Below are 24,179 nucleotides of genomic sequence, written 5' to 3'. Positions count from 1 at the left end.
GAGCACCAGATGAGCGTCAGTGACAACTGAGTCAATGGCTATGGGCCTTGCCATTTTGTTCCCTCCAGCAAAGGCAATTTAAGTATCTTCCCAGTTTCCGATTCCTTTCTTGTAAATAAGGGGGTCAAATTGGAAAATCTTTCAGGTTCCTCTCAGTTCTAGAAGTCTGTATTTTACTACACCACATCACTGACACAAAGCAAAGAAAGTAAACAGTTTGTGTGAAAAATAACTTAAGAAAACTTTTAGAAATTAGCGTTTTCTGACAGCAGGAAAACAATTGTTTCAAGAGGACTACACAACTAGTACTGCGAAATCCAGTGGGGCATGCTGCCTCAGCTCTTCCTTTTTGCCTTGTGGAAGATAAAACAGGAAGGTGAGAAGAGAAGGCATTTTAGCTCACACATTCCATCCACAGCCTCCATCAACTATTTTTTCCTTTGGTGGCTGATCAATGGTCTAAGAATTAAAGGTACTGCTGGCTAAAGAAGGCAGCTTAGAGACTCTTCCATGTCAGGGATCTAGAAAGTCAGCAAAAATTCTGGGAAGGGTTGGTTGTGATATTTGAAGGTTGCACTGGAGAGGCACATACTTATCAAATTCATGTTTGGGTAGAAGCACTTCCCCTTCCTGCTATTTACATGAACCGCATCCAGTGTTAAAGGAGAATAGTTAAGGTCTACTTCCTCACTTCTGCATGGCAACGCAGGCCCTCTGTGGCCATATCTTCCCGTAGCTCAAGAGAAAGTTAAGAAATAGGGTGTTTTCTGTCAAAGCCACCTATTTTTCAAATGTTGGTAATCGTTGTTAGAAACAAAGTAAACACAACAACACAAAGTTATTCCAGTTTCTTCAGCTTTTGTCTGAATTTATGTTAGGAGGTTCTGCAGGATGGAATTAAAAATACTTAATAGTTAATAGTAATAATTCAAGGACAAAAGAGGGTTATTCAGCCAATGCTGTAAGAACCCTTTGTATTTAGGAAAAGGAGAAGACCTCAACGAGGTGCCATTTTACCTGAATTTTATAGAATTTATCACAGTTCGCTTTTATTTATAAACTAATATGTTGGCACAGGAAAATGATGTATAGAGACTGCACGTAGACAATTTTATTCTGAATGTTAAGACATCAGGGAGGCTCCCTTATTCCAGAGAGATATAACATCTAAATAGTAGACTCAGGCTTGTTGCTGTTTTTATATATTTAGAGAAATGGGAATTTAGAACTATAGATGATTTTAGAGATACCTTAGTACTGTACTGAGCTCGCAGTTAATAATATTCAATGCTTACACTGGAGTACCAATTTATTAAGAACTGTTCTTGGAGACTTATCTCTATTTAGGCTTATATGCTAATTAATAGTTGGCAACTGCTGACCAGATCTTGACCTAGGAAGCAAGGAGGCTTTAGTTTTTTGTTGTTGTCTTGTTTAGTTTTTGTTTTTATTTTATTGTTGCTGTTCTTGTTGTACAATGGGATAGAATCTCAACCTCTTCAGAGGGTTATTATAAGGAGGAGAAGAAAACGAAAATATTTTTTCATGTTGCAATATAACTGACTTTTTGGAGTGTATACAACTAAAGCTAGAGCATATTTTCACTTTTGCTTGACCATCAAAGTTATCAGGGTTTTTCTGTTTCACTTTGGAGGAAATATACAATTCAAATGCCCAAGGTCAGCTTGAGATTTCCTTCATTTTCACAAATTCTGTAAATAAATGATTTCTATATATTGTGGAGTAGAGGTTATATAGCCTTGTCAGTTCAAAAATTGCACAATTTTTGGTCACTTATGGGAACATTTATAAAGAGTTTAAATAAACAGACATATATTAAAACATATACATATGTAGTTAATATAAAATCATTTAGATACAAAGGCAGTATTTTTCACTTATAAAATATTTGTAAGAAAATATATGACACAATGGAGGAAAAACATGCTTAGAGAGGAAAACATATACTATACTGCGATCCTCTGCCTCTTTTCATGGGGCTAAAATTGTGATGATTTCTGGAAACACCAGAAGTGGAAAAAATACAAGAGTGTTTCCAATAGACAAATATTGTAGGCATGGGACTAATGTCAGTTTGTCTCATTCATGAAGCAAACACCTATTGGGCTCTGGCAATACACACAGCTCTTATGCTTTGCACACACGGAGTTTCCAAGAGATGGAATAGAGGATTGCACTGCAGTGTGGAAGAGGAATTGGAACGGCTTCTCAATCCCCTAACACTGAGTAGAGATTTCCCAAGCCACCAGCTTACAAGTGTTCAACACTATGAAGCTCAAAAAGAAAGGAAGAGGCAATGGGAACAAAGTAGAGAAAGGGAAAAAAGGAAGTAAAGGAAAAAAAATGAATAAGCCCTAGACACACCTGTGACCGCTCTACAGAGTGAGAGTTATAGTGAAGTTTTTTTTTTTTTAAATAATGCATTAATATTCTTCCTTCCCTCCATTTAAAATATCGAAGATTCCTGTGTTCTGGGGCAGGCTAATCATTTAAAATATGTTGGCGTGAAATGATTAAATATGTTTTATTTTTCCATTATATGATTTAAAAGAAAATATAATTCAAAAGAAAATTTGTAAACGTGGCTAATAAAGACTGATTTTAGTTTTAGAGATTATAATTAGTTGTTATAGACTGCAGTAAGAGATGAAGAGGGACACTATATCATGCTTAAAGGATCTATCCAACAAGAGGACCTAACTATCATTAATATTTATGCCCCTAATGTGGGAGCTGCCAAGTATATCAATCAATTAATAACCAAAGTAAAGCACACTTAGATAATAATACACTTGTACTGGGAGACTTCAACACGGCGCTTTCTGTAAAATGACAGATCTTCTAAGCACAACATCTCCAAAGAAGAAATGGCAATGTTCCCAAGTTTCCTTCAGCGTAAGGTACCATGGTTTTTGGAACATATGTTTTCCAAAGGTTTTAGAAATCTTAATACTAACTCTGACTGCAAAATTTTAACGCTTGGTATCCTCATTCAGCCAAAGGCTATGCAAAAATTTATGTAGCTAAATAACTCTGGAGAGGATACACCTAAGACACTTAACAGCTGGGTAAGTTCAGATGTGTTCACAGAGCCAAAGCCCACTCTAAAAAATAAGCTCAAGGTTGGGCAACATTTTCAAAATAATTGCCATTTCTGGGGCAAGGAATATATATTAAAATGTATCCTTCTTTAAAAGATTAGTCAACAGATTTAAATATTCCATAGCTGTTTTTCTCCATGTAACTAAAAAATATCTTGGGTCAAAGTTTTAGGAACCATGCAAGGGATAAAGAAAGAACCTGACTACATCAGACTCTGTCCAGCTGTCCTTTCAGAAGCCTACCTCATTTCAATCACCCAAGCCTTGCCCCAAAGAAGTCATGATTTAATACAGTATTTTCCCACTATTGACTAATTCTGAGGCTTGGTTCTGTCACCACCTTGACTGATCTTCTGGGTAACCTGTTGTGAGTGCAACAGAGGATATATTTGAAGACCATTTGACTAAGCCCTCCGCTCCTGCTGCTACAAGAGAATGGTTTCTTCCCAAGTTACAAATCTATTTTGAATGTTAATTAAATATTTACAAGGTACTTTAAAATCCTCCCTGAATGCTAATATGAAAACAGCAACCTAGGTTCATTGGAATAAGCAGAAATTTTTGCCCTTCCAAATTAAGGGCCTCCGGCCTCTTGAGTTTAATTCAAATAACCCAAAGACTTGGGGGGGAGGGGGGCGGATTGAGCACCTACTATGTACTAGGCCCTGTGCCAGATATAAAGACAAAAGTAAACTTTCCAGGACTAGAAAATTTGTCATAAATGACAACATTTCATATTATTTAATTCACACCATTTCCCTCTGGGCTTAAAAGCCAAATTAGATGCAAAACACTCACCTTTTTAGCATTAAGCTTTTACATTGCTTCTTAACATACAACACTGTATCTAGTTACATAAAGATGCAGTATTTTCTACATATTAACATATATTTCCACATTTTATTCATTAGGTTTTTGAAAGTGTTTTAGCATGAAGGTTCCATTTATTGTATCCCAAAATAAAAATAGCATCAAAGTCTTTTTGCAACTCCCAAAACACAGTTAGGGAATAATGATCATATGCTAAAAAATGTAAAATGCAATTTGTGCTGTGCCCCATTTACTACAAAATCACTACGAACAATGCATTTTGTACAGTATATTGCTCCAGGGAAACTGGATCAGCATCAGGAATGAATAAAGAACATTGCATTTGAAATCAGCTAATTCTGCTTCAGTGCTTTTAAAAACTATTTGTTATGATATTACTTCCTGTCAAGCACATAATGTGATATTTTCCTCAATAAAACTAAACAGTTGCTGTAATTTCAGTTTCCCTCATTTTCCACTTTTTAAGCACTAAATATTTAAACAATGCAGACCTGGAAGTCTCAAGCCAGTCATCTGATCCACACATCTTCTTGCCTAAGGTATAGTTACTATCCATACAGGGGCCTGTTCTGTCACACAGAAATACGTGATGGCAGCTGTTGAGGTCCTTACCTGCCCGCAGGCCAGGCCCATTCCTCTTTCTCCCATGCCATGTGGACACGATAAATTTAACTCCAGGGCATCTGCTCCAGAAGCCTTTACGACGTGGAAGGAAAATGCAAGAAAAGGCAAAGCTTTATTTGTGTCTCGATACACTTTCATCATTGGTAACTCAGCATAGGTCACATTTGTCAAATTTAAACTCTTCCATTTCCTGCATTACAGCTATCTTGTGAGGTATATTCTGACTCTCAAATTAGAGTGTCTACTATAACAATAATAACCACAGCAAATATTCACTAGTGCTTTTGTGAGAGGATACTCACTACTCTATGTGCTTTATATTTGTTACCTCTAATTCTCATAATCCTTGGATTAGTAGGACACCAGTTTTGCACAAGGAAACTAAAGCACAGGGGAGTTAAAGACAAACCTGGGATATTAAATGACACAGCAGAGATTTTAACTCAGATTTGTTTGACGTCACATTTTTTTTCTTCCCTTCCCTACACAGCTTCTATCTTTTATAGAAGCAAATCTTACTAATTTTGGATAATTGGTACTGGAAGTTGTAGTGCAAAGAAAAATGTAGTAGGCTACCTGGAATGCATATAAGTAAACTTGAAATGTTTTTAACTGAGAATCAATTGTATTGTATAGAAAATAGGTCCACGATAAGAAACATGGAGTGATCATTTTTGTCTTTAATAATTAAATAGGCTTTCTTCTAATTTAACTCATTAATTCACTGGTGTACTAGTGGATCCTGTGAAAATGAACACAACAGTTCATGTCTAAGTATTCATAGACAACTTGAAGAATCATAGAATTCTTGACAAGTCTTCTATGAAAAACTCAAGGAACAAACAAAACACTTTTTTAATAGTTTAAGACGGTAATTTGAGGGGTGGGGGATAAACTATAAATGATTCAAATTTGTACATTATTTTACCTAACTTCTAGAATTTCTCCAATGCCACACTTTCTTTTTAAGTAAGGTCAACTGGAAGCTTGAGTTAGTTTCCATAACATTAAACATGTCTACAATGTCACACAAAGGCTTAAAAATAGAGTTCACTACTTTTTAAGTGCATCACAGACCTTTCTTTATGCCAACAACTGTTTCTTCAATGGCTCACTTTTTTTTTTTCTAATTGTTCAAGATTTTAGCCTATTTTTTTGTGCTTTATAAATTTTAAGTAGAACCTTAACAAATTGAAAATTTCTAGTTAGCTACTTCTTGGTTAACTTTCTTATCCATCTTTATTCATTAGTGAGTCTGCTTTTTCTTTTGCACATTTGTGAAAGTTCATTTGATCATCCAGCTTATTTTCTAATATGGCTTCATTATGGCTTTTGATTTTCTAATTCAGTTTTAAAATGCTTCATATTATCTCAATATTACCATGAATCATGCTACTTACTTTTTTCCTGCTGGTTTGGTGGTAAAGCATGAACAAAGCACAGCCTAAATTCTGAGTTCTAATCCTAGGTCTGCTAAGGAATTGGGGATGCTTTAGGAAGTCATTTAATCTCCTTTGTCTCCAACTACTCAAGTATAAACTGTACATAATAGGGCTTATCTCAAAACCATGTCATGTGGGAATTACCAGCTTAATTAAAAGATTGTACATTGCTATTATATACAATATTGCTCTTTTCTTAGTCTTAGTTATTTGAAATATTTCATTCAGACCTCTTTATTTTGCTGAAATACAGCAATTAATAGTAAATCAGTTCAACAATATTTTGGATTAGATAAACTGTAGGTGGCATTCATATACATATTTACATTATATGTATTTCTTAAAATGTAAGTGGAAGTTTACCATTAGCTATCATAGTAGACAATAATAACTAACATTTATTGATTATTTACAACATCCTAGATAGTTTACCAGGCTCTTTATAGTGGGATCATTATTCCCATTTTACAAATGATAAAATAAAGGTTACAAAGAGTTCAAGTGACTTGCTTAATATATCACATTTTATAAATGAGAGTAGGGTCTTGAAACCAAGCATTCTGAATCCAGATCCTGCTCTCTCTTACTATTATAACTTATTAGAAATCACTAATTCCAAGGCTGGAATTGGTATAGTGTGTTAAGAAGATATAACATTTGACGTCCTTAAAGCTTCTAAACTTGAAGTAAAACTAAAACCTTGTAAAACCACCTATCCACTTTATAGGCTTTCTAGTGACTAATTAATCAAGATTTCCCCAGTATTACATACATATACAAACATCGACCCACCAAACACATCTGAAGAGGCCTTTGATTATCTCAAAACTGAGACAATCCTGCTCAAGGTGACATGAAGAGACAGAGAACATTCCTTTGGCCTCTGCTTGAATATTCTTGTCACAGGATGTATATCACCTTAAAAGGCAGTTAATTCCATTTCCGAGCAACTATATGCATTCGAAAAGCCTTAATTGCTGAATTAGCATGAAATGTTAAATTAACTGAAACTGGGCATGCATTCTGACTCCTGTTAGTCACAGCTTTTTAGTTTACTCACTTAGCCCAGAGTTTATTCTACACCTCACCTAAGTGATTACACAATAAAGTAATCTAGTGAAGGCCGTGACATAGAAAATCTGCTGTTTCTAATTTCATACATTATCTACTTATCATCCATTTATTTATATGAAGGAGAATGTCTATGTCAATGGCCAGAACTCTGGAGGCAGATTTCATGGGTTTGAATCCCACTTTTAATATACACTACCTGTGTGGTCTTGGTCATATTATCTATCTTTTGCTTCAGTGTCCTTATCTCCATGAAGTGGAACACCATGGAAGTGACTCATAGGTTGCTTTTGTAAGATATAAACCAGTTTAATAAAAGTGAATGACTTAGAACAGTGCCTGGATTGTAGTAAATATTATGTGAGTATAAGCAATTAATGTGTACTGGTTCTTCTGTCTATCCATCCATCCATCATCCAGCCATCAAATTAGAATCTCCAACCTGCTTAAACAAATTAGGGAAAAGCATAGGCAGAGGTACACCTAGATTTTGGGGGAGCCTGAAGCTTAAACAAATCAGGGAAACCTCTTTAAGGAAAAAAAAATTAAAATTACAAATACAAAATTAGGTACAGGGGCTTGGAAGTAACTTGGGCAAGTAAGAGACCTGAAGTTTATGTTTCATCTGTTTTAGTGGTAAACTGACTTCCGAGGTCAGGAGCTTAGAAGGAGTAAGACAGAGGGTTTAACCTACTAGTCAGCAGACTCAAGAATCAAGAAAGAACATTCTGTGAGTAAGAGAGAATATTCCAAGCCAAGCAAACAGCAAAGGCTCTCAGTTAGGAGTGTGTCAGAGGAGTAAAAGAAGGCCAGTGGGTGCTGGAATGTGGACAACAGACTGAGGATGGCACTGAGGAGGCAGGTGGGGGCCAGACTATATAGTACTTATGGGCCACATTTAGGATTTTGCATCTTAAGAAAGAGAGTGGAGGGCACCTGGGTGGCTCAGTGGTTGAGCGTCTGCCTTTGGCTCAGATTCTAATCCTGAGGTCCTGGGATTGAGTCCCACATAGGGTTCCCCACAGAGAGCCTGCTTCTCCCTCTGCCTATCTCTCTGCCTCTTTCTCTGTGTCTCTCATGAATAAGTGAATACAATCTTAAAAAAGAGAAAAAGAGAGTGGGAAGATTTCAGATTGATTGAGGGCAAGAAGATGAGTGGAGCTCTCTCAGATAAACTTGGATTAGGGTGGTAGTGATGCATATTGAGCTCCACTCAATTTATATGCTGCTTCAAATCTGATGGCCCTCCTTGCCACTCAAGCTTTTGCCACTAGCTGAAAAAGGTACCTCAGCCCCTGTTGCTGTCCTCACAGCTCCTGTCATTGCCAGCTCTCACAGCTTCCTCAGCATGAAAGCTGTGCTTTGCCACCGCCCCCATTGAACCTGTCAAAGTGGCAGCTTTGGAATGCCAGGGCCCAGCCAGGCTTAGCCAGTTCTGGGTTTAGATCTCACAACATCTCACAAGAAACATCAAACAAGAAATAAGAAACATTTCACAACAAGGTGTGGCATTTGACTTCCTTAGCGGTGCCCCTAAAGGGGCTGGATACGCAACCTACAAGTGCAGAGGAAAGTGAAGCCCTAGGGTGTGAAATCTGACAGCGAGAGAAAGTAGATAGAAAGGAACCCATAGGTACATCTTTCACCCTTCTGCTCCTCTAAGTTTTTGTGAGGCAGGATGATTTCACATGGCACTCTCTGTCCCACAAGACTGAGCACTCAGCTCCATTTCCTTGGGAAGTGGGAGCCAGTTCTGTAATGCACCATAGGGGCTCTGCTTTCCCTTCTTCCTATCTCATTTCCCTTTTCTCCCCACTCCTTACCACTCTAGAGTAAGCATCTTCACATTAACTTTGACACAGCCTCTGTTTTCTAAGCTAATACACATTAAGAAACAAAGGGATTCAAGATCTATTAAAATGAGTTCAAGACCAACTTAAGACCTGATATTGTGAGCTTTCAGTATGATTCAGTTTGGTGTCTTTCTGAACTTTCTGACCGGTCTCTTTCTGTACAGCTGAGGCTATGTCTCATTCATCTTTGTGTTGGCTGGTAAGAGATGGTGCACACAGTAGGTGCTTCACAGATCTTCCTTTGCATGGAATTGGAATAGGTTATCCATGACCCAGAAAAGTAGGAAAGCCTGTGATCAGATACCGAAAAATTGAGCAGACCGTAACAATGCTACTGATTTGATACCAAGCTGTGAAAAGTTTTCCAGAGGCTGCTTCTTTTTTCTGATATTCAAAAAACAACAAAGTCAAACCAGACTGAATAATGCATAAAAGACAACATTAAAAGTGGTCATTCTTGGGTTACAGTGAAATGGAAGGCTTACTTCAGCATGGTTTTATTTCTAGGAGAAAACAAAACTTTCTAAAAAATATGCACATGATAAAAAAGATATGCTGGATATACATTAACTTTAAAAAATAGCATTCAGTTGAACTTACCATATTTTAAGAATGTGCCTAGGTTCTATTTTTTTTTCTAATGACCCACATGATCTTAAATGTTTATTTAGAATATTAAAATACAATGGTAGCCTCTGGTGAAACAAACAAGTAATAATGATTCTTCTTTGTGCAAATTTTCATTCTGACACAGAGTTTCTTGGTCTTTACTTTTTTATGTTCTGGTATGGATCTGGATCTGTCCTGCTGTTACACATGTGTCATTTCTGTTTTCAGATGTAATAGTAAAGCGCTCATAACAGATTTCCTCAGTTCCCTATTGCGTAATTCAAAAATTAATCTACTATAAGGAGAAGAACTTCATGAATTTAAAATATATTCATCATCACACTAAGTCATTTGCTGAACTTAAAACTGGCGCTAGAACAGCTGGTGTGATATCTCTCATTTCTTACCGCCCATTATCACCACCCCCAAAGAAATGCACATTGAAGTGGTACAGTAACTTTGGCTTGAATACTTTTTGTTTTTGTTGGTTTGTTTTAACGTGGGCTCTTTCATTGTAAAAAAAAAAAAAAATCTGTTTTAATCGGTTTTGAAGCATGCATTCGTTAAGACAAAACCAACTAGTGACGCTACAAAGTGTTATTGGGTATTTACCACAGGAGCTATGATGAATCATCCTGCCTAATATTACCCTCCAGTGGGATGTGGAGGCCTGGGGATAACTCTTTCATGTGACATGCCTGGGATAGTCCATGTTTTAAGATTATAGGGGAGATTATTTTTTTTTAATTGACACTATCTATAGATGGACCTTCTTGATATGTAGATTGCTTTCCTGTATAGAGAGATACTACAGACTGGTTTGACTGAAAGGAAAGCATAACTTTTTCTTTCTAAATTTTTTTCCCCTCCTTTCTTCTGTTTTTGTTGTTCTTTTTCTTTTTTGCTACGCGTACTCAGAAAATTATACTAAATGAAACTGCAATTAAATAAATACATATAGAATGTGAGAAATGTGAAAAAATACCTTTAAATTGGTTAGTATGTTACTAATTAAAGTTATTTTTTTATTTTTTAAAGATTTTATTTATTTATTCATGAGAGACACACAGAGAGAGAGAGAGAGAGAGACAAACACACACACACACACACACACACACACACAGGCAGAGGGAGAAGCAGACTCCTTACAGGGAGCTCGATGTGGGACTTGATCCTCAGACCCCAGGATCACACCTTAGTCAAAGGCAGACGCTCAACCGCTGAGCCACACAGGCGTCCCACTAATTAAGGTTTTTAGAAGTGAAATTTGCTTACTTAAAAGTTGATGGCACTGAGGGGGGCACTTGACGGGATGAGCACTGGGTGTTATTCTGTATGTTGGCAAATTGAACACCAATAAAAAATTTATTATTAAAAAAAAGGGAAAACAAAGTTGATGCTCTTTGCTGAAGAAAATATTTATTTTAAAGTATTTTATTCCTTAGAAAGGCAGAGGAGCAAGTAGCATGATAAAGCCATTCATCATAGTCAGTTTAAAATTGGCAAAGTTCATGCCAAGCACAGGTTCTGTGGAAGATTTCATGGTCAATTAGGTAAATACATGTATAAAGTGGCCCCAGCACCAAAGATCATGAAGCCAATTACTGATCATGTTTAATTTCATCCCCTTAAGTCCCAGAAGTAATTCTTCCCCTCACAGTTTTAAGATATCCAAATAAAATGTTTAATTTTTGAATGCCATGGAAGGCTTTATAATATTTTGTAATGTAGAGTCATTAGTATATAAGTATTGTTAGATTTAGTCTTCTACGTTTCTGAGAGGTTTTCAAGAAACCTCAGCTAAAGCTGTCTAGAATATTTTTCATGACAGCATGATGGACATAAGTATACAATTTTAAGTATGTATTTTTCTATTTGAAATACAAATTTGAGGCACATGGTTAGTTGTTTGCATTTGCGCAAGATTCAATTTATATTATAGAAAACCTGCTGACTAGTGTTCCATTCAGGAGCCTTCTGTCCTACCATTTTATGCATGTCTGTATTCACACTAGAATAGTATTAAATGAACCTTTTATATTTTAAATATTCAAGAGTTCTATATTCAAAATTTCTTCTCGCTGTCAAACTAGTTTGCCTAAAGGCAAGGTAAGATCCTGTTACACTCTCAAAGGTAGAATTAAATTTTATCATGGCATCCATCATAATATACAGTTTGCTTAATATGCAAATAAAGAGTATATGGATTCAAAGAATAAAGGATTTTTAGGTACTGTGTGAAATCCAAGGGACCACTTTTATAGAATAGATTCCTTTTAAATTTACATTTCCATCATTTTAATGAAAACACAGGGTAAACAAATTATAATAGAAATGTTTTAAGTTACCATTTTCCATTCAATTTTACTTCTACTAGGCTATTCTTCATGGCAGCTCTTTATTTAAAACTAATAAAAATGGAAGAGAAGAAATAAAATAAATATATACGAAAGAAATCATTACCTCAGCCATTTTGGAGAGCTCCATCCAGTCATTTTTGCTATAACTGCACATGATGCTAGCAATCACAATCTTCAAAAAGAAAAAAGGAAAAAAAAAAGTCAGTTCAAATAATTGTACACAAGGTGTTTTGTACACAAGAGTATAATAATATTTACACATATATGTTTATAATGGTAAACCATATCATAAAAGTTAGTTTTTGATCTGTTGAAAGACAAATTATTTAAAATTAGCAATGTGTTATGGTAAGGCAGAGGATTCAGGGCTTCAGATTTATATTAGAGACTTTCTCATTTACTACCTTTTGAGTTCTTTTTTTTTTTTTTAAGATTTTATTTTATTTTATTTGACAGAGGAAGCGAGCACAAGCTGGGGGAGCAGCAGGCAGCAGAGAGAGAAGGAGAACCAGGGCTCCCTTCTGAGCAGGGAGCCTGGTGTGGGTCTTGACATGGGGCTGGATGTGGGGTTTAATCCCGGAACCCTGGAATCCTGACCTGAGCTGAAGGCAGACACTAACTGACTGAGCCACCCAGGCGCCCCTACTACCCTTGAATTCTTATGTAAGTTACTTAACTTTTCTGATCCTCAGCATTCTCCTTCTTCAAATGGAAATAATGATACTGACTTTGCCAACCTCAGAAAGTGATAGTGGGAATTACATAAATTTGTGGATGTGAAAGGGTTGCCTAAATTATACAATGACATAGAAATGTTCATTAATATAATTACTGGTATAGCTAAAAGTTCCAGGATATGGAAAAGAAATAAATTAGTGTCTTCTTCAATCATATCTTATTACAGCACAGATAATAACACCTTACATATTCATAGTGCATTATAGTTTTAAACTTTGTTAAATGTTGATTATTTAACAATAGTCTTACAGTAAGCCTAAAATAGAGGTTGTATAGAGTAGTAGTTACTACCACCTGCTCTGAAGCCAGAATGTCCAGATTAGAACTCTGACTCTATCACATACTGTGTGGTCCCCAGCAAGTTATTTAGTTTTTCATTGATTAAATATGGATAATAGTATTACCTACTCAGAAAAGTAACAATGGAAATTGCTAAAATTTACATAGCTCTTACAATGTGCTAAGTGCTATTTTAACGGTTTTTACTTCACTCAATCATTCACATTATTCTCCCCATTTTAGAGATGAAGGTGCTGAGGCACTGAGATTTATTTATTTATTTATTCATGAGAGACACACAGATGAAGGCAGAGACACAGGCACAGGGAGAAGCAGGCTCCCTGCGGTGAGCCTGATGAGGTACTCAATCCCAGGACCCCAGGATTATGACCTAAACTGAAGGAAGACACTCAACCACTGAGCCACCCAGGTGCCTGAGGCATTGAGATTTACAAGGCATATAGCTAATAAGACACAGAGCCAGGACTCAGACCCAGGCAGTTTGACTGGAAATCTGTGCTTCTAACCACTAGATTTTGCTTTCCCAAAATAAGTATTCAATATATGTCAGTAAAATTTTAAGTTATTAACATTTAAAGACTGAGATTGAGACACAAAGAGTTGGTGCCAAGCCTAAAGTCACAGATTCTAGTGGAAGAGTACACTAAAAGTCACTGTACTCTTACCACATGCAGCTTTTTTATATATATCTAGAAAACAAAACAAAAGGTACATTGTAAAAGTCAGATGAATGCTTTCAACATTGAGAGGAACATAAAATAACTTGTGATCCTATTGGACAGAGTTCTAAAAACCATGAAGACAACAAGCCTGTCTGTAACATTAATTTTTTTTTTCTCCTGATAGACTACAATCTCCATGGGAGCTGGGACTACTCTGTATCATTCCTCATTTTATCTATAATAACCAGCACAGTGTTTGGCACACAATAAGACTGAGTGAATACATGAATGAGGTCACCAAAGGTTTAGGGAGTGAGTTGCTTTATCAGCTCATCTTTTTAAAATTAAGCAGAAAAAAAAAAAATAAAATTAAGCAGAAAAGAATATCATGAGTCAGAGAAGGGAAAAAATAAACAACTGATGAAAACTATTGACAAATAACCACTATGAGTCAGAATGGGAGTGAACAGGGCTAATGTGAGTGTTGGTCTTGGTGATGCAAAATAGGGTCAGATGTTAAAACACACAGGACTTGTGTACTAGAAGGAGCAATTGAGAAAGAGGAATCAAAAGATCTGAGAGTCTGAATCTGAGTGACTGAGAAAAATCTCAGAACACTAGCAAGATAAGGAGTTTTTTAATTTTTATTTTATTTTTTTTAAAGATTTTATTTATTTATTCATGAGAGACACAGAGAGAGAGAGAGAGAGGGGTAGAGACACAGGCAGAGGGAGAAGCAGGCTCCATGCAGGGAGCCTGACATGGGACTCGAGCCCAGGTCTCCAGGATCACGCCCTGGACTGAAGGCGGCGCTAAACCACTGAGCCACTGGGGCTGCCCGATAAGGAGTTTAAGACATTGACTTAGCATCTTTTCCACTGAACATTCAACCAATATTTTGTGTACTATGTACCAGTGACTGTTCTAACTCAGAAGTGATAAAAAGAAAAATAGAAAAAGTCCGTCTTCCTGAAGCTTACATTTTAGGGAGAGAAAACAATTATAAGTTAAAAAAAAAAAAAAAAAAAGAGTATTAGGACTATTCCCAGGTCAAAACTATTGTTAGGAAGGCATAATAGAGGACAGGAAGATGTTGAATCACAAGGATGCATAGTGACATATCAGATGATGGTCAGTAAAGGGTTATGAGTTGAGACATGAAACATAAGAAGGCATCTTACACTGAAAGACGAGATGAGGAATTGGGTGACAACTGGCATTCTAAATAGAGAAAGTACATGTGCAAAGACACTGAGGTGGAAATGAGCAGGGTATATTTAAGTAAAATTGAAGGCCATGTGGATGGAGTTTCATGATAGGCAAGAAACATATAAGAGAAAAGGAGAAAAGCAGGCAGTAGCCATATCTCTGAGAGCTGAGCTCTGTGGGAGTTTGGGCTTTTTATTATAGCCGCAGTTGAGGCCAGGGAAAGATTTAAAGGAGGGTGACAAAATTATCTAATCTACATTTGCAAAGCATGATTTTCACTAATTTAGAAGGAATGGGGTGAAGGTGTTTTAGGATGAAAGCAGAGTCCAGTTAGGTTGAAATAATGTGCCATGTGTAATTATCCATGGAGAAGTGGATAGTTCTGAGCTGGAACCAGTAAACTAGTCAGCAGTTAGACTCAGGAGATGAGGGAAAAGGAGAGATTAAGAATGCTTAGATTATTGGCTTTAACTACTGAGTGGACTGTAGACACTTTACCGAGATGGAACAAGGCTTAGTAAAATAACTAGTGGAGGAGTATTAAGAGGCTCAATCTTAATATATTACACATAAAATCTCATTAGTGAGGACACAGATTGTATCCCTGTATACATGAATCTAGAATTCACTAAAGAGGGAGGGATGAAGATATATTGGACATATAATGGCATTTAAAGCTATCTGGTTAGGTGATTTCAAAGAGAAAAGAATAAAATAAAGAAAAAGAAAGGACCTGGGATGCCACCTGAGAATGTGATGTCACAAATGGCAAGAGAAGGAAGTGTTCCAAAAAGTAAAGAGCAACCCATGCTAGTGAGTACTTCTGAGAGTTTGTGTAAGAGAACAGAGAATTATTCATGTGATCAGGCAACACAGAAACTATTGGTAACCTTTACAAGAAGGATTTCAGTAGGGGATCCCTGGGTGGCTGAGCGGTTTAGGGCCTGCCTTTGGCCCAGGGCACGATCCTGGAGTCCCGGGATCGAGTCCCACATCAGGCTCCTGGCATGGAGCCTGCTTCTCCCTCTGCCTGTGTCTCTGCCTCTCTCTCTCTCTCTCTCTCCTTCTATGTCTATCATGAATAAATAAATAAATCTTTAAAAAAAAGAGGATTTCAGTGAAGCAGGGGAGACAGCAGTCACACTGGAGTAGTCTGAGTGAACAGAATATGAAGAAGTGGAGAGAAGTGATACACACACTCAAGATTTTGGTGAGCTAGTTAAAAGATAAATAAGGCAGCAGATAAAGTTATGGGAGGTCTAGCAAGAGGTTTTTTTTTTTTTTTAAGATTTTATTTATTTATTTGGCAGAGAGAGAGAGAGACAGAGTAAAAGCAGGGGAAGTACCAGACATAGGGAGAGGAAGAAATAAACTCCCGCTTCCATCCAGGGGCCCTGAGGTCATGACCTGAGCCAAAGGCAGACACTTAACTGACTGAACCACCCAGGGGCCCCCGAGATATATATATATTAATGAGCCATATTTGAGTAAGTTTTATGCTTGTGGAAATGATCTGGAAAAGATAAGAACTTGTTGAGAAGGGAAGAAGTGATGATGAATCCGTTGCATTAGTAGAGGAGGTAACTTTTTTTTTTTTTTTTTAAGATTTTATTTATCTATTCATGACAGATACAGAGAGAGAGGGAGAGACATAGGCAGAGGGAGAAGCAGGCCTGTGGGGAGCCTGATGCGGACTCTATCCCAGGACCCTGGAATCACGACCTGAGCCAAAGGCAGATGCTCAACCACTGAGCCACCCAGGTTCCCGAGAGGAAATAAATTTTGATAGGAGCAGAGGAGGTACTGTTTCCAGTTTAATGGAGTGGAAGAAAAGGGTAGAGAGAGAAAAAATAGGTATGGATGCACTTGACTTTATAGATTTGGTGTGGAAAAGGTGAAATTATCTTTCCTCGTGTTTATATTTTCTTAAGTAGTAGATGAGGTCTCCCAACAGGAAAGAAAGTGGGGGACAGAGGTTTAGAAATATGGGGGAGAGTTGAGAGTACTGAAATAGTCATCCAAGAAAATGGGAACGCAAGTTTACTAAGAGCTTATGGTAAGAATCCTATTTATTTTATTTAATCAGAATTGATAATGTTTTTGGAAGGGGAGATTAATTAGTAAAAGCAAAAGGATAATATGATATAGAATACTGGAACACACATCAGAACCTTGTCAGAACACAGATCTGTTTTATACAATGTTTTATAATTGAGACTCATCAAGACTAGTTTCTGGTGCTTTGGCCATTTAAATGTGATGTGTTCCATGAAAGGGCATTTTTATATCTAATTCTGCTTTACACAGAATATTTTTAAATTGCACTTTTACATAACTTGACTTTCATTTTGATTCATGACTAACGAATATAGATTTAAAATGTATACTCTTTGCGTAAACATCTAATTACTATGAGATATTAATGTTCTAAAGCATATAAAATGCCAACTATAATAATTTATTAATCAAATTTTGCATGTTGTTTCTCCTAGAAAAATTCCTCAAGAGTTAAAAAATAGGACACTTATTCTGAAAAAAAAAAAAACAAAGCAAAACAAAAAACAGTATTACATGATTTCTATTGTTATCCTTTCTAACTTTTAAAGAATCACATTTTATGATTAAATTATTTTTGAATTACTCTGAATGAAAAAATAAAGTGATTTTATTAAGTATTTTTTTCCAAACCAAAAATAGAATAAAGTTTGCATATCAGAAATTAAAGTGAAGAACATAAAACTTCTAATTTGGTTACAAGCTGACTCCTCAAATTCCCATTTACTTAAAGTGTATGCTTAAAACACCTATGTTGGCAACACTGTTTTGGTATTCTGTAAGTATACTATGAACTACATTGGAAATTCAGTCAACAATTCAGCTTCAAGACAACTTAAATTTTTTAGTAGGGAAAAACTGCGAAATGACAAAGGTGAACAACTGTAAATTACAAGTAGCTGAGTTAGGTTTTGTCAAACAATTTAACAATATTACCCCTTAACACTACTGGGATTATACCCAGGAAGAAAAATAGCATGGGACATATGATTTTCAAAGACATTTAAACTAAGAAAACGTTTATTAAATATTAATTAACTGTACAATATTCAAATTTTAACTGTTCTTTATACTGTAGTACAAATAGAGCAAGTGAGATTGGTACAATTTTCCTGAAATGTACACATTGAGAATAGGACACTAAAACTGAAATTCCTAAGTTCTTTAAATTTAAATGGATATTGCTTATTTAATGTTTGCAGATGAGAATAATATTCTTAAAGTTGTCTTTTTATACTATTTAAAAATTCATCATTTTCTTTGTTTATTTTGGAACTAACAAATGTGTTATTTATACAACTATTCCTAACATAGAAAAGTATGCACATAGTTTCCATAGAAAATCAGATGTTGGGGATCCCTGTGTGGCGCAGCGGTTTAGCGCCTGCCTTTGGCCCAGGGCGTGATCCAGGAGTCCCGGGATTGAATCCCACGTCGGGCTCCCGGCATGGAGCCTGCTTCTCCCTCCTCCTGTGTCTCTGCCTCTCTCTCTCTCTCTCTATGTCTATCATGAATAAACGAATAAACAAATCTTAAAAAAAAAGAAAATCAGATGTTTTCCATTAGAATAGGAAAAACAAAACACTGGACTATTCAGGAACTACAGTAATGGCTGCCTTTTCCTCTTCTTTTGATTACTTCTGTATATATTTTATCTAGTTATTGTCCCTACTGTGTCTAGGAACTCATCTCCCCAAGGTCACCAGTGATACTTTTAGATACTTTTTAGCCCAAATCGTTACAAGAAATCTCTTCAGTACTGAGACAGTGAACCCCTCCAGCTTGCTGAAACTCTCCTCCATATGAGCTTTGGAGATACCACCTTGCCTTACTTTTATTTCTGTTGTTCCTTCCCAGGCTTTTCTACCTCTGGCTACCTTTTACATGTTGATGTCCCCAGGGTCTACGCATGGTCCTCTTTTAGTATCTTCATACACACTCTTAGACATCACATTTACAATGATTTCAGATAATATCTGTATGTAGAAAATTTATAAAGTGTACACCTTGAACTCATATCTTTCTCTTAAGTTCAAGAACAGCATACCTTCTAACCTCCAGATTCAATTTACTAAAATTAAACTTACACTTTTCAGCCCTGAATTTGCTAATTTCTTCATGTTACATATATTCCACCCTTTCATCCCAAATTAAAAAACTAGATTTCCGTTCTTTCTCATTGCCTACACCAAGTCAAGCCCACTGGTTCTCAAACTTAGCTAAGCATTGAAGTTCCCTGGACTTTAATAATAATAATAATAATAATAATAATTATTATTATTATTATTATTATTTTTATGAATAATAATAATTCTAACATAATTTGTATTTAGTTAGGCCCAAGCAACAGGGTTTTTCAAACATAACATCTCCAGGTAATTCTGATGCACAGGCAAGTTTGAGAAGTACTTCTCTACTTTACTTTCCAATGATCTCTTCTAAGTATTCCTGATTTTCATCATGACTGTCTTAGTTAAGATCTTCACCATTGCTTCCCTGGATCACTGAAGTAGCTTCCTTATTAATCTCCCTATCTCTCTCTTCAGCCTATGCCATCTGGTAGATCCTTCTAAAGAAATAAACCTGATCACATCACATTTGTTTTTCAACTCCAACTTCGGGATAAAATCCAATGCTTTCATAAGCTATACAAGACCACAATGCTACTTTTACTCCAACCACATTGAATTACTGTTCTTTCTTAATGTAACATGTATTCTACATTCTCCTGACCATATGTCTATTCCCTTTGTCTGAATGAATAAGGAATGGTCCCTGTGCTCTAGGAGCATATGGTATAATAAAGCAGACATATGTAAATTGATACAAAAATAATTATAGTGTATGAACCAGGATATAATGAGAGCAGAAAGGAAGGGTGATTATTTATACCTGTGTAAATCAGGGAAGATAGCCTAGAAAAGTAACTCTTACTAGATTCTGAAATCATCCATGGGTGTTTACTGGAAACTGATTAGAAATAAAAGAGGCAAGAGTACTCCAGGTGGAGTGAGCAAAAGAAGCAAAGACACGGGATGCTGTGTTTAAGTAATATACTCTAAAAAATATCAAGCTGTTCAATTTAGCATTGGAGGATATGAATGGATAAACTTCAACGGCAACAGAACTGGATGCATAGGTAGGAAACAGGTTTATCCAGGCAAGGGTCTAAACCAATGGTCTCTAACCAGGTAGGTATTTGGATCTGAACTTTAGATTATTCTAGCTTCTCATTTGGACATTACCTTCTCTATGAGGCCTTCCCTGTGTACCCTTCCCCCCCTGAGTATGTCAGGCATCCCTCTTCTGAGGGGTCCCACAGCATCTTTTGATCCCATCTGAGATCCCACAGCATCTTTTGCCTTTCTCTGTTATAACATTGATCATATTGCATTAAATTGTTGTTTATGTGTTTTTCAAAAGATGACTGAAGTTTTTGGGGACAGGGCTTTTTGTCCTTCTCTATATCTTTAGCATCTTATATTATACCTTGTACATAATTGGGATTCAATAAATACTTGCTTTAAGTAAATACTGGAATAGGTAGCTGAGAAATGGAATTCCAAGTAATGCACATTTTTATTACCAATCCCAAAGTCTAAATGTAAGTAAATTTCAACCTTCTAGAGAAAGAATGAGAACGACAGGCAGGTAGTATAGGTAAGAGATTAGGAAACCTTTTATAACTTATAAAGTATATTTTATATAGAAGAATAATAATCCATTATGTATGTTTATACATTTAAACTTAGTGCATATTTTCACATACATGACCTCATTTATTCCACACAGTAATTTTGAATTTAGAAAACTTTATACCGAGAATAATGAGCACAGATCATTTATTTTACCAGGGTCATGTTAATCAATAGCAGAAGCAAGGATTAAGTTCAGGTCTTTTGCCTCCAAGTTCCTCTCTACTACATTAAGACTATACTGTATTGATTTCCTATCCTTTCAATTTACATTAGAGATTCCAGTTGATTTTGCATCCTCACCCCTCTTGTGGTGGAGTATTTGAAAAAAAAAAAAAAAAGTGTTCCTCTACTTGTATTCATGTTCCTTTGCAATGTCACTGTGTAGTTAACCCATCAAGTGGAAGGATTTCTTTACTCACCGCTGGAATCTGGACTGACTTTATGACTTGTTTTAACCAACAGAACATGGCAAAACTGAGGTTGTGCAAGTGCCAAACCAAGGCTTGAAGAGGATTTGTTCTCTTCTGCTTACTCTGCTGAAAGCCTGCCTAGCCATGTGATGAAGCTATCACAGCCTGCTGGAGGATCAGAGCACATGGAATAGGGATAAGCCCTCTAGCAGAGGCCACCTAAGACTGGCCAGCCCCTAGCCCACCTGGAAGGTAACTACAGATAAAGGGACATGAGCTGAGACAAGAAGAACCATCCAGCTTAGTCCTGCCCAAATTGCTAACACACAGAATTCTGAACTAAATTCATAGTTGTTCTAATCTACCAAATTTGAGGTGAAGCACATGCTGTGTCCTTGCATGTACCACGCACGGTGTTAAGCATTCCACACGCATATCTCTAAACCTGAGAACAACAGGACTATATAGAAATTATCAACCCCATTTTACAGTTAGGAAACAAACAAACAAACCCTTATTTCAAGAGGTTAAATAACTGCTCATGGTTGTTCAGCTAATCTGAGTAAATTCAAATCTTGAATTGTTTGGCTATAATATTTTTTCTCTGAATCATCCTTCTGTGTTCCTTAATCATACATTTACAGAAAACCTTGTGGGTTTGTTTTTACACATGGGTTTCATTCAATGCATGACAGTTTTATTACTTTCATTCTCAGGGGCTAACTTTTTTTTTTTTTTTTTTTTTTTTAATGTTCTTGGCCAATGCACGATTTCAATGTAACTCAATAAATACCATCTAAGCTTGACAGGCAGATGGAACTACCTATGAAATCATTAACTCAGAGGAAAGACCAAGTGAGCAAGACCTAATGAGTGATTCACTGTTTCCTAAGCACCTAAATATGTTAAGGAATGAAGATAGGGTAGTGCAGCCCTTTATAACCTGGCCCCAAATCCACTACTGTCCCATATCTTGACACACCAAATTGATCCCCCTGTCTGTACTGCCCACCAGATGTCCTTTTAGACTTCCATTCTTTGCCCCATGCTGGTTGTTCTTCTTAAGAGTACCATCCTATTCCTCTGATGGTATATCTCCTTTCGTTCTTCAAGGCCTAGCTCAGAGCCAATTTCTATCATACCACCTTCAATGATCTCAGACATAGAATCACTATACTTATCAGGTATTTGAGTAAAGTGTACCTATTTCTATTCCAGTTCCTGTCACAGTGCATCACAGATGTGTGTTTATTTACACCAGTGTCTTCTTTTATACCATTCAGAGGAAGAACATGTTAATTTTTATTCATGTTTGCTTTTTTATTATTTGGTTCAGCATTGCATATCATCTAATGTACTTTGTAATAAATATTTATAAAAGGAAGGATGACATCTTGTTATTTTATTATTAATTTTTTAAAATTTTCTGGTTCATCCCTATGAAGATTATCATACTTGCTGCAATCATGGAAAATAAACACATATATGAAACTGCCATTACTACCATATATTTTTATATTTTTAAGCCATTTACTGTTTTCATAGCATGACTTTGGCACTGAATTTAATCTAAGATGATTAACTGGATTCAGGTTTTTCTATCATTGTTGACCCTTCACTGAGGTTGCAGTAAGTCAACTGAAACCATGAGATTTGAATTCACTGTACACAAAGAAAGGCGTGTTTCCTACATAAAACTGTGTATGAGATTTGATTTTGCTTTTACTTAAAAGGTCATGAAACATTGCCTGTTTTAATGTGGTTCATTCATGAATACAGCCTTTCAAAGGCACATAAAAGGGTTGATTTCAAAGGTGTTATGAAGCATCTATATTCCAATTTTAAACTTCTTCTTTTATTTAGAAGCTATAACAAATATGCATTTAATTAACTGCTTTTATAAATTAATAAGGCTAATAATTAATACAGTGCTAAAATGTAATATAGGAATTTAAAAAAAAGAGGTTAAAAAGAAAGCAATGAAGACTCTCAAGATAATTACATAGAATGATGCACCGCATTAAATAGTTTGGGCACTTCTTCCAATACCACACATGTAGCACATGGGTGTTGTAAAGATTATTGAAACATTTTCTGTAAAGACTTTAAATTCCCAAATGAAAATTTTATGTAAATACTAAATGTTATTGTAATTATTTTATGAGATGTAGCTCTTTTGCTCTCATTAACTATGATTGCATGTTTAATGCACATTCAATTAGATAATTCTGTTGTGTGAGTTAGTGGTATTGTGTCTTAAGTACTGGATGGTAAGCTTCTGGAGGACATAGGGTTGTGTCTTCTATCTCAGCATCTCTCTTTCTGGTGGGCTGGGACTGCCTGTCTGTTTACCAAAGTACTGGACACCTAGTAGGGACTCACAAAATATTTGCTGAATGAAGAAATAAGTAACATAGTAGATGGTCAATATATGTATGTTAAATGCAGTGCTTTCAAGAAGTCAAGGACTTCTAAAAACACACAACTTACTCTTTTCCAAATATATGTTATTACTTTACAGAAATTCTATGGGAGGGCTTAAATTCAATTCATTGTGGAACGTGCTGTAAACCGTTGGGAGGCTGTGCCCTGGCTGCTTCTCCAACATTGTGTATTCTTTCCCAGACATCCACAGGCACTCTCCCACACTTCCTTCCAGTCTCTGCTCAAACATCGTTGCCTCAGTGACACTCTATTTAAGATTGCAAACCATCCCTTCCCAGTTCTATTTTCTTTGCCATTGCACTTTCTATCATTTTCTTATTTACTATATTTAATGTCTTTCTCCCTTCAGCTGGAATGTAAACTCCACTAGAGTAAGAATTGTTGTTTTGGATACAAAACAGTGCTGGCATGTACTAGATGCCCCATACTTGTAAAATGAATGATCAAATACTGACATATTATTTAATTGTCTTTCTGCATCACCACCTGATCTATAAAATGGGAATGATCTGGTTTATCCCTCTTATTTCATGGTGATTATTCTGAGAATTTTATGGTATCATGTTTCTGAGATTAAATAGTTTTCAATGAAATCCCATGATAATTTTTATGACTAAGAGAATAATGTCATATTCAGATTTGCCATTTTCTACAATTTAGTTAGAGTGCAAACAATGACATTTTATAGTACTGCAACACTTTGGTTTTAAACATCCACAGATAAGACTTTTAAAAATATGCTATTGGAAA

At 36.1% G+C, this 24,179-nt stretch overlaps 1 protein-coding gene across 4 annotated transcripts in view; it reads right to left on the bottom strand.

The window, feature by feature from the left end:
* DPYD (dihydropyrimidine dehydrogenase) overlaps positions 1–24,179 on the bottom strand; it is a 791,077-nt gene that overhangs the window by 257,364 nt on the left and 509,534 nt on the right. For all 4 annotated transcript variants that reach the window (XM_038541239.1, XM_038541240.1, XM_038541241.1 and 1 more), the window contains 2 exons: positions 12,016–12,084; positions 4,566–4,649 (listed from right to left, as the gene is read on the bottom strand). In XM_038541239.1, the coding sequence (XP_038397167.1) occupies positions 4,566–4,649; positions 12,016–12,084 (153 nt within the window). The remainder of the gene's footprint in view (positions 1–4,565; positions 4,650–12,015; positions 12,085–24,179) is intronic.

Source organism: Canis lupus, chromosome 6 (genome assembly GCF_011100685.1).
Source record: "Canis lupus familiaris isolate Mischka breed German Shepherd chromosome 6, alternate assembly UU_Cfam_GSD_1.0, whole genome shotgun sequence".
NCBI lineage: Eukaryota > Metazoa > Chordata > Mammalia > Carnivora > Canidae > Canis > Canis lupus.
This window is presented reverse-complemented; position numbering and strand designations above follow the sequence as displayed.